The sequence below is a fragment of the Manacus vitellinus genome, unplaced genomic scaffold (genome assembly GCF_001715985.3).
Source record: "Manacus vitellinus isolate BGI_N305 unplaced genomic scaffold, ASM171598v3 scaffold_74_pilon, whole genome shotgun sequence".
Classification (NCBI taxonomy): Eukaryota; Metazoa; Chordata; class Aves; order Passeriformes; family Pipridae; genus Manacus; species Manacus vitellinus.
In genome coordinates, this window is record NW_021940780.1 from 1,819,928 (window position 1) to 1,833,705 (window position 13,778).

General features: G+C 45.8%; 2 protein-coding genes across 2 annotated transcripts in view; both read left to right on the forward strand.

Annotated features, from left to right (window-relative positions):
• The first annotated feature begins 233 nt into the window (after positions 1-233).
• KCTD9 (potassium channel tetramerization domain containing 9) lies at positions 234-9,467 on the forward strand. Its single transcript, XM_029964586.1, is given in 13 exon segments — positions 234-325; positions 2,320-2,441; positions 3,068-3,111; positions 3,395-3,491; positions 3,691-3,749; positions 4,361-4,489; positions 4,988-5,065; positions 5,068-5,188; positions 5,190-5,247; positions 6,168-6,317; positions 6,560-6,665; positions 6,918-7,051; positions 7,245-9,467. Coding segments are annotated over 13 exon segments (1,263 nt in total). The 5' UTR covers positions 234-277; the 3' UTR covers positions 7,362-9,467.
• A 2,200-nt stretch (positions 9,468-11,667) lies between these two features.
• GNRH1 (gonadotropin releasing hormone 1) overlaps positions 11,668-13,778 on the forward strand; it is a 3,811-nt gene continuing 1,700 nt past the window's right edge. The window contains exons 1-3 of the mRNA XM_008923540.3: positions 11,668-11,718; positions 12,255-12,396; positions 13,033-13,128. Coding sequence (XP_008921788.3) covers positions 12,256-12,396; positions 13,033-13,128 — 237 coding nt within the window. The 5' untranslated portion in view covers positions 11,668-11,718; position 12,255. The remainder of the gene's footprint in view (positions 11,719-12,254; positions 12,397-13,032; positions 13,129-13,778) is intronic.

Genomic DNA, 13,778 nt, shown 5'->3' on the forward strand with positions numbered 1-13,778 from the left:
CGGGCCGTTGAGTCGAAGCACCGCTCAAGGGGAGGGGCGGAATAATACATTCAATAAATTCATTCAACGGGCCGCGCCCACGTGACGCGCGGCGACCAATCACAGGCGCTAAGCCACGTTTTATGCAAATAAGGCTGCTTTGTCCCGCCTCTCCGGCAGAGGCGCGGCGGTGATTGGATAGATTTGGTTGCAGCGCGGCGGTGATTGGCCGCGGGTGGTGTCAGTCATCGCGCGGCGCTTCCGGGTGTTGTGGCGGCCCCGGCGCGGCGGGCGCAGCATGAGGCGGGTGACGCTGTTCGTGAACGGCAGCGCCCGCAACGGCAAGGTCAGGCTTAAGGGGCAGCGGACGGGGGGGTCCTGCATCGAGGGGAGCCGAAATCAGAGGGTCCGGGCCCCTCAGGGCGTGCCGGCCCGCGGGGGTTGCCGGCCATGCGCTCCGTTGGCTGCCAGGCCTGGTCCGCGCTGAGGGAGGGTCCTGAGGGAAACCCAAAGGGTTTAAGACGGGAGTCGGTGTTAGAGACGCTCCGGGGCCTTGCTGAGTCGCGTCCCGTCAGTCGCAGCCTGCGGGAGTAGCGCTCTGGGGGTGGGGTGACCCTGTGTGGGGCCCCCGGGAATAATGGCACTAAATCGTTTAAAACCTCCCTGGGGTCCTCTCAGGGGTGGAAAAAGTTGATTTCTGGGCCCTTCCAGAAAGGCCCGGTGATGCGGTTCTAAATATAAGCCGTGATCTCGATGTTTCCACTCACACTCTGAGTGCAGGAGTTGATGTGACTGCACTTTAATGCTGTAGTTCTGTTAAATGTTGTCCATAATCCATCCCATATTTCCCCATCCACAGACCGTTACTGTGATTGTGCTTTAATGCTGTATTTCTATTAAATGGTATCCATAATCCTGATTTTTCCCATCCACAGAGAGTTAATGTGACTAATTCTATAAATGTTATCCACGATCCTGATATTCCATCCGCAGACAATTGATGTGACTGTTCTTTAACCCTGTATTTCTGGTAAATGCCATTCATGATCCTGATTTTTCCCTCCACTCTTCAAGTGCAGAAGTTACTGTGGCTGTATTTGAACCTTGCAGTTCTGAATGCTGGCCTTGACCCTCATTTTTCCATCTATAGGTCTGGACTAAAACACTTAATGTGACTGTACTTTAATGGTGTATTTCTATTAAATGTTATCCATGAGCCTGATTTTCCCATGCCCAGGCTCTGAAGACACTTCATGTGACTGTACCTTAATTTTTTGCAGTTCTAAATGTATCCATGATCCTCCTTTTTCCATCCCGAGGGCAGACAATGTGACTGCAATTCAGTCTTTGGTTTTAGGGAGGGGAATACACTTGGGAGAGGCTTGGAACAGAAAAAGCAGCAATATTTCTCTAGAGGAATAAAAATCTGAATCATCATATTCTTATTCAGCATTCCTTTCACTGCTGCTGGAGCTGTGCAAGTCACCCCATTTTTAGGCAGTTTTCTACCATCAGAATTGGTCTATTTGCTTGGTTTTTAGTCAAAATCCACATGTATTTCCCTCTCCCTGTAAGATATTTTAGTATATAACATATATTGGTATATAACATGTATTGATATGTAAGATACTTTAAGATATATTGACATATAAGATATATACCTTATATTGAGATAAAAGATATACTGGTATATAAGATATATTACTATATAAGATCTATTGGTATATAAGATATATTAAAATCTATTGGTATATAAGATATATTGATACAAGATATATTGGTATATAAGATATATTAAAATCTATTGGTATATAAGATATATTGATACAAGATATATTGGTATAAGGTATATTGGTATGTAAAATATATTAAGATATATTGGTATCTGAGAGATATTGGTAAATAAAAGATATTGCTAAATAAGAGATATTGATATATAAGTTATATTGGTAAATAAGTTATATTGGTAACTAAGAGATATTGGTAAATAAGAGATATTGATATATAAGATATATTGATATATAAGTTATATTAATATATAAGAGATACTGGTAAATAAGAGATATTGGTAAATAAGAGATATTGATATATAAGTTATATTGATATATAGGAGATATTGGTAAATAGGAGATATTGGTAAATAAGAGATATTGGTAAATAAGAGATATTGATATATAAGTTATATTGATATATAAGAGATATTGATATATAAGTTATATTGATCCATAAGATATATTGATGCACAAGATATATTAAGGTATATTGATCTATAAGCTATATTGATCTATAAGCCATCTTGATATCCCTGCAGTTGATTTTATCCCCCCCATGTCTCCCCAGGTGGTGGCTGTGTATGGGACCCTCTCAGATTTGCTCTCTGTGGCCAGTAACAAGCTTGGAATCAAAGCCACCAGTGTTTACAATGGCAAAGGGGGACTCATTGATGACATTGCTTTGATCAGGTAAGGATGAGCCAATAAAAGACAAATTGGGGGGGGATTAAGAGAGCAGCCTGTTAATCCTCCTTAATCAGTAACCAGATATTCTGATTTCCAGCCCAAGGGGCCTTTCATCCCTCCATTAAAAAATAATCCTGGCTTTTGAACTTCAGAGCATTTCTCTGTTGTTTAATCACAACTTGACCCAAACTGTGTTGGAGGCCTTTGAACCCCCCCATGTTGATTCCAGGGCAATGTGTTCACCAGGAAATCCCACTGTTCCACTCAGCCCTTGCATGGGGATTTTTTGGAAGAGGAGACCACTCCTGTCATTGCTTTGGCATCACAGAATAGCCCCAGACTGGGGAGAAAAGCAACTATTTTGTAAAAATCAGTTGAGTGACAGAAATGGGCCCTACCTGGTCACTGCAGATAAACCCCTGGTGAAGTCAGTCCAGCCCAATCCACTGGAACCTGCAAAATTCAGACAAAAACCAGATCCTGAAGTTCCACTTCATGGCAACTGGTTATAATTCACCTGAAAGTGGCCAGGAGGGGTTTCCCTGTCAATGAGATGAACAAGAAATGATGATTAATCTTCTTTTTCTCCTCCTCTCCCCCCTGCCCTCTCCTCTGCTCTCCTCTCTCAGGGATGATGATGTTTTGTTTGTCTGTGAAGGGGAGCCCTTCATTGGTAAGTCTATATAAAATACAGAAAAAAATATATAAACCCTTGTGTTTAACAGAAAGAGGTTTTATTTTGCTTCCATATAAACCCAAGATTTTATTTGCTGCTGTTTTCAGAAGACACCATAGGGAATGGATTAAGAAATAGTCACAGTTTCTCTAATAACTACTAATGTGTCGTAATAACTTATTATAGGCATATCATATTAATGTTATATTAATTACATATTATTAATTGTTATAAAAATTAGTATAAATAAAGAATTGCTAAGGTGTCTTTTAACCTGTAGATCCTCAGACTGATGGGAGAGCTCAGGAGGAGCTGACAGGGTCCCACACAGACTGGCTGACACTCAATGTGGGAGGCAGATACTTCACCACTACAAGGTAAAAATGCTTTTAGTCTCAAAAAAAACTCGATTTCAATGCAGCAAAAGAGCTTGGAAAATAACTTCTTATGAAATAGGAGGTCTTTGACTTCTGCCACTTTGTGTTTTGTGGTCACCAGCACGATTTGGCAAGAATTCAATTCTTAAACGCTTTGTGTATGAGGTAAAAAGGGAATTGCAATGCCTTTGTTTTCTAGGAGCACTTTGGTTAACAAAGAACCTGACAGCATGTTGGCCCACATGTTTAAAGATAAAGGTGAGTACACTGAAATAAACTTTGTTTTTTGTCAAGTAATAAATTAGCAAAGTAGGCACAAGGCACTGTCAAGCTGAGAATCTAAAATATCAAAAATATGTTAAAAGTACCAAAGCAGAACGTAGAATTATTCTTTTCATAATTCTTTATTTCTCTGTTGCCCACCTAAAATTTATCATCTCACAAAGTGAAAATACAACTCCCACCCACAGTTAGTGTTTTGGGTCCTTTTTTGTTTGTTTGTTTGTCTGTTTGATTTTAGGTTTTCATGTTATTGTTGCTCGGTTTCGTCAGGAGAATCCATGAGCAAACCCTGCCTTTGGGAGACAGTCAGACACAAACCTTAGTGCTGCTTTTATTCTTATGCATTTGACAAAATATTTTAGTTATTTAGAGCAGCAACAAGTTCATTTTAAGGTGATTTTTCCCCCCTTACTCCTCCTTTCCTTTTGCAAACCACCCTTTCACACGTGGCATTTTCACATCCCGCCGCCTTTGGTAATAAAACTCTGCAAGCCAAGCAAATGCTCTTCTCTTAATATATCAAATTTAAATCTATATAGTAATATATCCAATTTAATGATCTATATATATATATGTTGTGGAAACAGATGCTTGGGGGAACAAGCAGGATCATAGAGGAGCATTCCTAATTGACCGCAGTCCTGAGTATTTTGAGCCCATTTTGAACTATTTACGTCACGGACAGCTCATTGTAAATGATGGCATTAATTTGCTAGGTAGGTATTACCTGTCTGACATCTGAATTATTCCTCTTTGGGAGTTAAGCTTTGCCCTCCAGGTGAAGCCAGAGGGACCTTTGTGTGCTCATCTCCGTGGTTTTCTTTGGAGTTTTAATTTCCTCGGGATTTATTCTCGGGCGTTGCAGCTCCACGTTGCTTCATTTAATGAAGGTGTTGCTTGATTTAGTGAAGATCACTTCATTTAATGAAGATTGCTTGATTTAATGAAGACAGGCTGTTTGTTTATCTTGGGAGCATTAAAAGTTTTCCATCCTGGATTCATGTCTGGCTGGAATTCTGGAGCTGATACCTTTAACCCAATGCTGGTGTTGCAAACATCCTGGCTGAGTGATTTTTTTTTTTCCTTTTAGCTGCAAGCAAGCTTTCCCTCTGCCCAGTTACATCTAATACAATGTCTGTGGTTGTTCTCCAGTAGGGAGAAGGGTGATTTCTGGATTCACAGTTCCCTGGAAATAACAAACTCTTTGTTTCCAGGTGTCCTGCAGGAATCCAGGTTTTTTGGTATTGATTCACTTATTGGACACCTGGAAATAGCCCTGAAGGGAATTTGTTTGGAGACCTGAATGCACCTGCCCTGCTCTTGCAGGGGATGTGTAATTTCGTGCCGTCTGTGTCAGCTGTTGAACAACATTCCCAACAGAATTCCCAGCCAGCTGAGGATCACTCTCCCATCTCAGAAGGAGTTTGTCTGGTTCCTGCTGGCAACACCCACCAAGTCCGAGCTGCGCTGTCAGGTGAGAACACATTCCTCTTCCTGACAAAAATCCTAGGAATTTCTTCCCCACATCTCACCTAAACCTCCCTCTTTTAGCTTAAAACCACTTCCCCTTGTGCTGTCCCTCTCTGGAGTGCTGGTGTCTGGTGCTGGAATGTGGCAACGTGAAATGCAGACACTGTGTTCTCTTTAGCTGAGTTTTGACTCTGAGCTGTGGCACAGTGACCTTGGCTTGGAATTCCAGGGTGGTTTGGGCTGCATTCCTGCTTTAGGGGGAAGCTTTCCTGGAGGGGCAATTTGTTTAAATGTAAAATAAACCCAGGACAATTTTTGAGAGCTTTGCATTTAGATTTCATAGAATAAATGGTCTTGTGTGTATTTATCTGTATAGAATCCTGGAATGGTTTGAGTTGGAAGGGACCTTAAAGGTCTTCTCATTCCACCCCCTGCCATGGGCAGGGACACCTTCCACTAGCCCAGGTTGTTCCAACCTGGCCTTGGACACTTGCAGGGATTCAGGGGCAGCCACAGCTTCTGTGGGAATTCCATCCCTGCCCCTCCCCACCCTCCCAGGGAAGGATTTCTTTCCAATATCCCATCTAACCCTGCCCTCTTTCAGTTTAAAAACCATTTCCCCTTGTCCTGTCCCTCCAGGCCCATATAAAAAGTCCCTCCCCCTCCTTTTTATAAGCCCCCTTCCCTGATGGGGTGTCTTCAGCTCTTCCCAGGACCTGTGTGTGTCTGTATCTATCTTGTATCTGTGTATAATTATTTACAGCATATATTTTAATACATTCATACCCATATATTTACACACAGATATTTATACACTGTAAATATTAATGCACACATATCTACACAATTATCTTAACTGTGTGTCCTGACTTACCCCTTCCCTTCTGTAACCTTTCTGGGGGGTTTATTCCTTGGGATTCCCAGGGCCTGAATTTCAGTGGAGCGGATCTTTCCCGCCTGGATCTTCGCTACATCAACTTCAAGATGGCCAATCTGAGCCGCTGCAACCTGGCCCATGCCAACCTGTGCTGTGCCAACCTGGAGAGGGCTGACCTGTCAGGCTCTGTGCTGGATGTAAGAGCTGCTGCAGCTTGGGAGGGCTGGGCTTGTCTTACCAGAGAGGAGCTGGAACAAAGAGAGCGGTGTAAAACATCGAGTTCTTAAATATACTCTAGAGTTGTTCTGGTTCCCAAAGCTTTTATACTTCTTCTCAGTGATGGTTTAATGGGATTCACTCCCAGACCAGAAATTAAACCTGTATTTTGATTGGTTTTGGTGTTATTCTTCTGGCTCTCACTGCCTCCTGTCTGTGCCAGTGTGCCAACCTCCAAGGGGTGAAGATGCTGTGCTCCAACGCGGAGGGAGCGTCCCTGAAAGGCTGCAACTTTGAGGACCCATCAGGCCTTAAAGCTAATCTGGAAGGTAAGAAGGTTTTGCCCTGTGAATCTGTGCCAACTGCAGCCTGTGTTTGTGCATTTTTATGGCCCAGAAAAGGTCCAGCTGTGGTTTGTCCAACCCTGAGAAGGGCCCGCAAGGGCTGGGCCGAGTCTGTGACCATCCCAGCACTGAATTCCCTTCTCCTCCAATTCACACAGCTCTGAGGCAGCACCAGTGTGCAGCTGCTGTGTCTCTGCCCGTTTTTCCTCCCAGAACCCCTTTGTGTGTGTGTTCCAGGTGCCAACCTGAAAGGAGTGGACATGGAGGGCAGTCAGATGACAGGAATTAACCTCCGAGTCGCGACGCTGAAAAACGCCAAACTAAAGAACTGTAACCTCAGGGGAGCAACGTTGGCAGGAACTGATTTGGAAGTGAGTTAGGGTTCATTTTACATCCTATTCCTTTAGATCCTACAGTCAGCTGGTAATTTGGGGGATTGCTGGCTTTTGGCTGAGCTCTCCAGCTTCAGACTACAATGGAGTTCAGGTAAATGGACTTCAAGTAAAGCTCTGAACAGAGTTCTGGGTGCATTCCATTGACACTTCTTTTTCTTTTCCCCTTCAGAATTGTGACCTATCAGGTTGTGACCTCCAGGAAGCCAATTTGAGGGGCTCTAACGTGAAAGGAGCCATCTTTGAAGAGATGCTGACCCCCCTGCACATGTCCCAGAGCGTCAGATAGGGAAGAGAACACGTCAGAGAGGAAGGAATCCAAACATCTGTCGTGACTTTCTTCACCTCCTCCCCTTCCTGAGTTAGAAGTAATGGTTATTAGACAACTTCCATTTGCAGTAGTGCCTAAGTAGGCTCTCTTTGATCACTTTTGGGGAGGGAATTTTTGTTTCAGAGGTGGAAACAGAGAGTTTCTTCCTTTGTGAAGAGAGTGAGGAAGTGGGCTGGTTCTGAAAGCAGAAAGTGGGGCTGGTTTGGGGGGGAGGGTTCAAGACTTTCATTGTTTAGCATTGCCTCACTTTGGAATGCATTTTAATTTATAAAGCACAATATATGCAATTCTATTTATTAAATCTGTAGCTGCAATATGAATAGAAAATGTTATTCCTGTATAGTAGCAAACAAAGTTCAGGTTTACAGGTAGACAAGTGTATTTACAGTCAGTGTCTTCATTCCTGCAGGGTGTTAATGCCAGGGGTGGTCACACAGTGCCCACAGGATGTGTTCAGGTCTCTGCTGGGGTGGAAACAGTGGGGAACTGTCCTCAGAGGTCCTAAATTGCTGTGGAGTTGGAGTGCAGGGTTAGAGCAGCTTTATCCCCTCAAATGTGCAGAGGAAGCTGCTGCCCCTGCAGGGACCTGCCCACAGCCTGGATTGAGTTCCCCCTAGGAGATCCCTGGGCAGAAATGGGCTGTCTTAGTTAATCCTCTCCAAATGAGTGTGGAATTGCACTATCAATCCCAGCTGGGAAGAAAAACTCCCCTGATTCCACATGTCCTGGCCACTCCAGACTGGAGTTCCTGTAGCTTTTTCCTTCTTTGTTGGGAATTCAACGTACAGAGACAAACACAGAAGTGTCCCCAAAGCAGAGAGAAGCTCTGGGGCCACAGCACCTGCTCTCCCCTCCTCTCATCCCTTCAGGAGATGAAGAAATGGCCCTGTTTCCCCTCAATGTACTATGCAAATCCTCCTTGAAAGCATGGGCATAATCCCATTTCCCAGCCAGATCCACTTTGGGCTGCCTAAAGTGGCTGTAAAAGCATCTTGCCTGGGGCCAAGTGCCCCTTCCACACTTCCTTTACCTGTGGAAAAAAGCAGGGGAAGCTGTTTTTTGTGTGAGCCTCCCTTCCTGTGGGGCTGCCCCTCAGCAAAGGAGCTGCAGGATCTGGGTAGTTTTCTCAGCTAACATTTCTTTTTAGACACAATCAAAAAGCACACGAAGAAACTATACCAAAAAAAATAGAAAAAAGGTGCAGCAAGAACTTACCTCAGATGCTTAAACCACCCCAAAGTTCAGACTCACCTTGAATCCTAAGGAAATACAGCTGTTACAGTACAAATACACAGGAAGAACCAGTGGATCCCAAAACTTGGAGGGTGGTTGGAGTGTCCCAGGAGTTGGAGTTCCACAGTTCCTCAGTGGGTTGTGTCTCACTTTGCAGTGCAATTTCCTGTCCTCCAGGCTTCTTGTCTCAGTTTGTTTGTTCCAAAAATGCTGCTTTGCCACCAATCTGGGAAGATCAGTGATTATTCTGGATCAGGATATGATTGGGTTTGGGGGGGGGGAATTGCAGGATTCTCCCTTATTTTCAAGTTGGCTCGACTCAGGCGTGTGACATGAACATCCAGGACTCAAAATCCCGGGCTCATGTGGTTCAGAATTGGGATTATTTCCTCCAGATCCCTCTGGATCAGGCTCTAGGACACCACCAGATCCTTGGTGAAGTGACCTATAGATTGAAGGGAAATATTCCAGTGTGATTTTGGAGTCCTTTCTCCCACCTCAAGGCTTTCAGTGGGGAGTGATGTGTGTGTTGCAGTAGGAGAAGATTCCTAGGGCTAGAGAAATAAATGAATTATTTTTCTTTATCATATTTTGTAGCTGGCAGAAGTAAAATATTGTATGGGGGGGAAAAATACTCTATTTTCATAATCACTGTGTATAAAAATCTATTTGAACTTTCACTGGAGCACTGTTGAATAATCACAGCACGTGGCATCATCATTCACAGCTGAATTCAAGGTACCTCTTTTGCTATCACAGAGCTGGATGAGGAGCCCAAAGTGGCCTGTGCAGAAATTCCAGCCTAATTTAAGTTGCATTAATAAAAGTGTGAAAGAGAAAAATGTCTTGGTCGTCTTCATTTAAATAAACCACCCCAATCTTACCTGACAGCCAGAATTTTGGGTCGAAGCATAAACCTTACCTGCTGGAAAAAACCCAAATGTAGCTTGTGGGGGTTGCTGCAGTGGTTCTGATACATTAATTTAGGGAATTTTCACGAGGGTTTGTGTTGATTTGTCAATAATTAATTCCTAATACTTTTCAGCTTTTTTGTCCCCACCTTTCCTCTTTGCTTGATAAAATAGTTGGAGGCAGAAGTCATTCCCCATTGTCCCTCCATCCCAAGAGGCAGAAGTCATTCCCCATTGTCCCTCCATCCCAAGTCCCTCTCCAGCTCTCCTGGAGCCCCTTTAGGCCCTGGACAATTCCTTGACTTCCACGTCAGTACCAAACAGGACTGGCAGGAAGATTTCCCTCCCCAAAGCAGAGAAACTGCTGCAACTTGGAGCTCTGGCAGCTCTTCTGAAACGTCTCCATCACCCCAAATCTGAGCAGTTTGGTGTTTTCCACTGCCTGGGGCTGTAAAAGGTTCTGTGGGCAAACAAAACCCAGCTGGGATCTTATTTTTAACATCCTTTAAGGGGCTTATCAAGCAGGGGTCCCTTCTCTCTCTTTAAATGCCATCCCTCAGGATCACCAAAATCTCCTATTTACCTCTAAATAACCTTAATTTTTGCAAGGCTCACCAGGGAAGGAAGGAGCCTCCAAAGCCTCCCAGGAAAACCCCCCCCGTGCCCACGGCAGAGGAACAATTTCTCCCACTGGAAACCAACTATTTTCACAGCTTGATCCATTTTTATCAGCTGGAGTTCAACGTTGGCTGCTCTGGCCATGAGTAGGAGGAGCATTAGAGCAGGAAAAATTACTCTTAAGAAAGAGTCACTAAATCCTCCTTCAATTATTTACTCATTAAATTACTTTTAATCCCTTTAAAAAGCTCTGAGAGGTCACAGGAGCTGGAACAGGGGATGATGTTTGGAGAACAGGGAACATGAGACAGTCAAATGGCACCAGGACAGTTCAGAGCAAGGCAGAAGGGCTGCCAGGTGGGTAAAAAATAAAACAAAAAACCCCCCAAACAATCCCATTCCTGCAGCCAAAATTACTGACTTGAACTCCTGCATGCAAAGAGCTCTTGGCTGCTTCAGAAACCTGCACAAACTCCAAGGAATGGAGAACAGGAGTGGTTTGGGTTGGAAGGGCCTTAAAGGTCTTCTCATTTCACCCCCTGCCATGGGCAGGGACACCTTCCACCAGCCCAGGTTGCTCCAACCTGCCCTTGGACACTTCCAGGGATCGGGGGCAGCCACAGCTCCTCTGGGAATTCCATCCCAGCCCCTCCCCACCCTCCCAGGGAAGAATTCCTTCCCAATATCCCATCTAACCCTGCCCTCTGGCAGTGGGAAGCCATTCCCTGTGTCCTGTCCCTCCACCCTTGTAAGAAGCACTTTGGAGTCCTGTTCCCAACAGAGCCTCCTTTGTGCCAGCAAAGCACATTTACAATCCAAAGGACTCCTCCACTGGATCACTTGGACACCAATTTGCATTTTACAGAGCAAAGAACATCCAGGCACCTCAACTGGAACTTGGAGGAGGAGGATTTCCAAGGAGCTCTCCAGCTGCTCTGTCCACTTGTGCCATCCCAGGCTCCTGCTCAGGCACCCAAGGGCTGTTCCCTTCAGATGTGTCTCAGCTTTTGGATCCCCCATCCCTGGAAGTGCCCAAGGCCAGGTTGGAGCAACCTGGGCTGGTGGAAAATGTCCCTGCCCATGTCAGGGGGGTGGCACTGGGTGAGTTTTAACATCCCTTCCAACCCAAACCACCCTGTGATTCTCACAGACCGAATTCCTCGCCCATCCCGAGTCCTCACCAAACACAAACTCACCCAAAATCTTCTCCTTAGGAATCAGAAACCACTGACAGGACAGCTCCTGCATTTCCCAGCAGTCAGCTGGGCCTGAATGTCACATTTACAAGCTCTTAAAAGCCAGGCTGTTACTTTTATGGCTCTCAGAGAAAACAGCTGAATTTAACAGCTACACGGGGGTGCTCCAATTATGGGCTTTACCTGGGCTGCATCACAGTCATTTTAACACCAAAATTGCAGCCTGGGAGGCAGAATGAGATGAAGTCACCTGCTGGGAGGGGGTTGGTGTATAAAAGGGAGGTGGCAGCCACAGTCACAGGACGTTTTCCATCCAGGAAGAGTTGGAGTTCCTCTGCAACCCCTCTCAGGCAGCAGGTAACGTGCTTGAACAACATCCCATCTTCCCTTTTTACTTATTCAGTGCTCACAGAAGCTCACAGGAGAAGAAACTCAGATCAGAAGAGACTGCAAAGAGCAGTTCTGGAGGAGCAGGGACATCAGAGCAGGAACTGAACACATCTGCCCAAACCCTACAGGGACCTGCACGGGACCTGGGAGGTCCAGACATGCCTCAAACTCTGAGAGGCTGCTCCAGAATCCTAGTTCAGATCTCCATCCAAATTCCTCAGATGTCAAAGCCCTTTTATAGGGAGTTAATCCCCACTTTGAGAGGCTCCCAAGGCAGCTGTGGCTCAGGCCCAGGCACGAGGTGCAGCTCAGAACTGCAGAGCACAGGCACAGGGGGGGATTCTTGGGGGGGACTTGATGATCCTTGTGGGTCCCTTCCATCTCATCAGGACATTCCACGAGCCTGTGATCCAGAAATGCAGCTTTTTCATCACTCTCCAAGGTAAAAACGCAGCTGGAATGCCCTGATGATAAAAAAGATGCTTTTTTTTCCTCTCTCCCAGGATGGAGAAGTCCAGGAAGATCTTTGCCAGTGTCCTGCTGGTGGTGCTGTCCGTGGGGATTTGCTTGGCTCAGCACTGGTCCTTTGGGCTGCAGCCAGGAGGGAAGAGGAGCACTGAGGACCTGGTGGGCTCATTCCAAGAGGTGGGTTTTAGGCTGGGGAACAACCCTGACCTGCAAAACATGCAGCCAGGAAGAGATGGTGCCACAGGCTGCCCTGGAGACCTGTATCCTTCCTGTCTCCTTCCCTTAAAACCTGTCTCCTTGCCCTAGACACCCATTTGTGTAGAAACACACACAGGTTTTTAAGCAGTAATTGGAAAATAATTGGTATTTAACAGCCTGGCACAAAGAGCAGCAACCAAAGCCCCTGGGCAGCCACCTGCAAGGCAGAGATGGAGGCTGGAGGTCCAGGTTAAACCTGGTTTCATCCTCTCCCTAATTTCCAGCCAATATTCTGATGGGCTGTTTTACAGGGACATTCACCCACCTCCCTTAAAATTTTGCCAACTGCCCCGTGGTGGATGGTCAGGAATTAAATAACAAAGCACCTGTGGAAGGTTCTGTCCACCAGTGGTTTTCCCATCCTTCCCAACACTTCACGTCCAGCCCCTCCCAGCAGCACTTCCAGCATCCTGGTTTTCAGCTGCTGGAGCCCATGGGGAAAAAGGTGAATTTTAGTGGTGCAGTGGAACAGTTTCATCTTCATCTGTAACTGGGGAAGAGCTGCTTTGGCAGCAAAATCTCCTCTCCTGAAGGCTGTGTCACTTCCCAATCCAGATGGCAAAGGAAATGGAGAAATTAGGGGAGGTGCAGCACTCTGAGTGCCCTGGATCATCCCAGCATTCCAGGCTCAGGGATCTGGAGGAAGCCATGGTGAGTAACATGCCTTTTATTTTACCACTATGGGAAAATTAGGGGAAAATACAGGAGGAAAGAGGAAAAAAAGGTGCTGGAGGAGGAGGGAGAGGGGGTGTAAGTTCAGTTCACCTGAGGCAATGCTGGCTCTGCCCTTATTAAAGAATCCCAGGAAGGTTTGGGTTGGAAGGGCCTTAAAGACCCTCTTGTTCCTAAACCAGACCATTATCACCTGCATCAGTCCCAAGTCCCTCAGGGGGCAAGGACACATAATTGTTGTGGCAGTGCCATTACTGCCTCCATTAAAACCAAAATCAAGCCAAGGCCACTCTGCCTCAACCCAAACCCACACAGCTCTCACAGCTGCTTAACTTCAAAGGCTCCCCCTGCCAGCTGCAGGAGCCACCAGATGGAAGCTGCTGCTCCCAAGGTCCCCAGGCTGGGAAATGCATTTTCCATTAGACAGAATCCCAGAATCAGCTGGGTTGGAAGGGACCTCTGAGATCATCCAGTCCAACCCTTGATCCAACCCCACCGTGGTTCCCAGCCCATGGCACTGATGCCACATCCAGTCTCTGCTGAAAAACCTCCAGGGATGGAGAATCCCCCCCTTCCCTGGGCAGCCCATTCCAATGGCTGAGCACCCTCTCTGCAAAGAAATTCTTCCT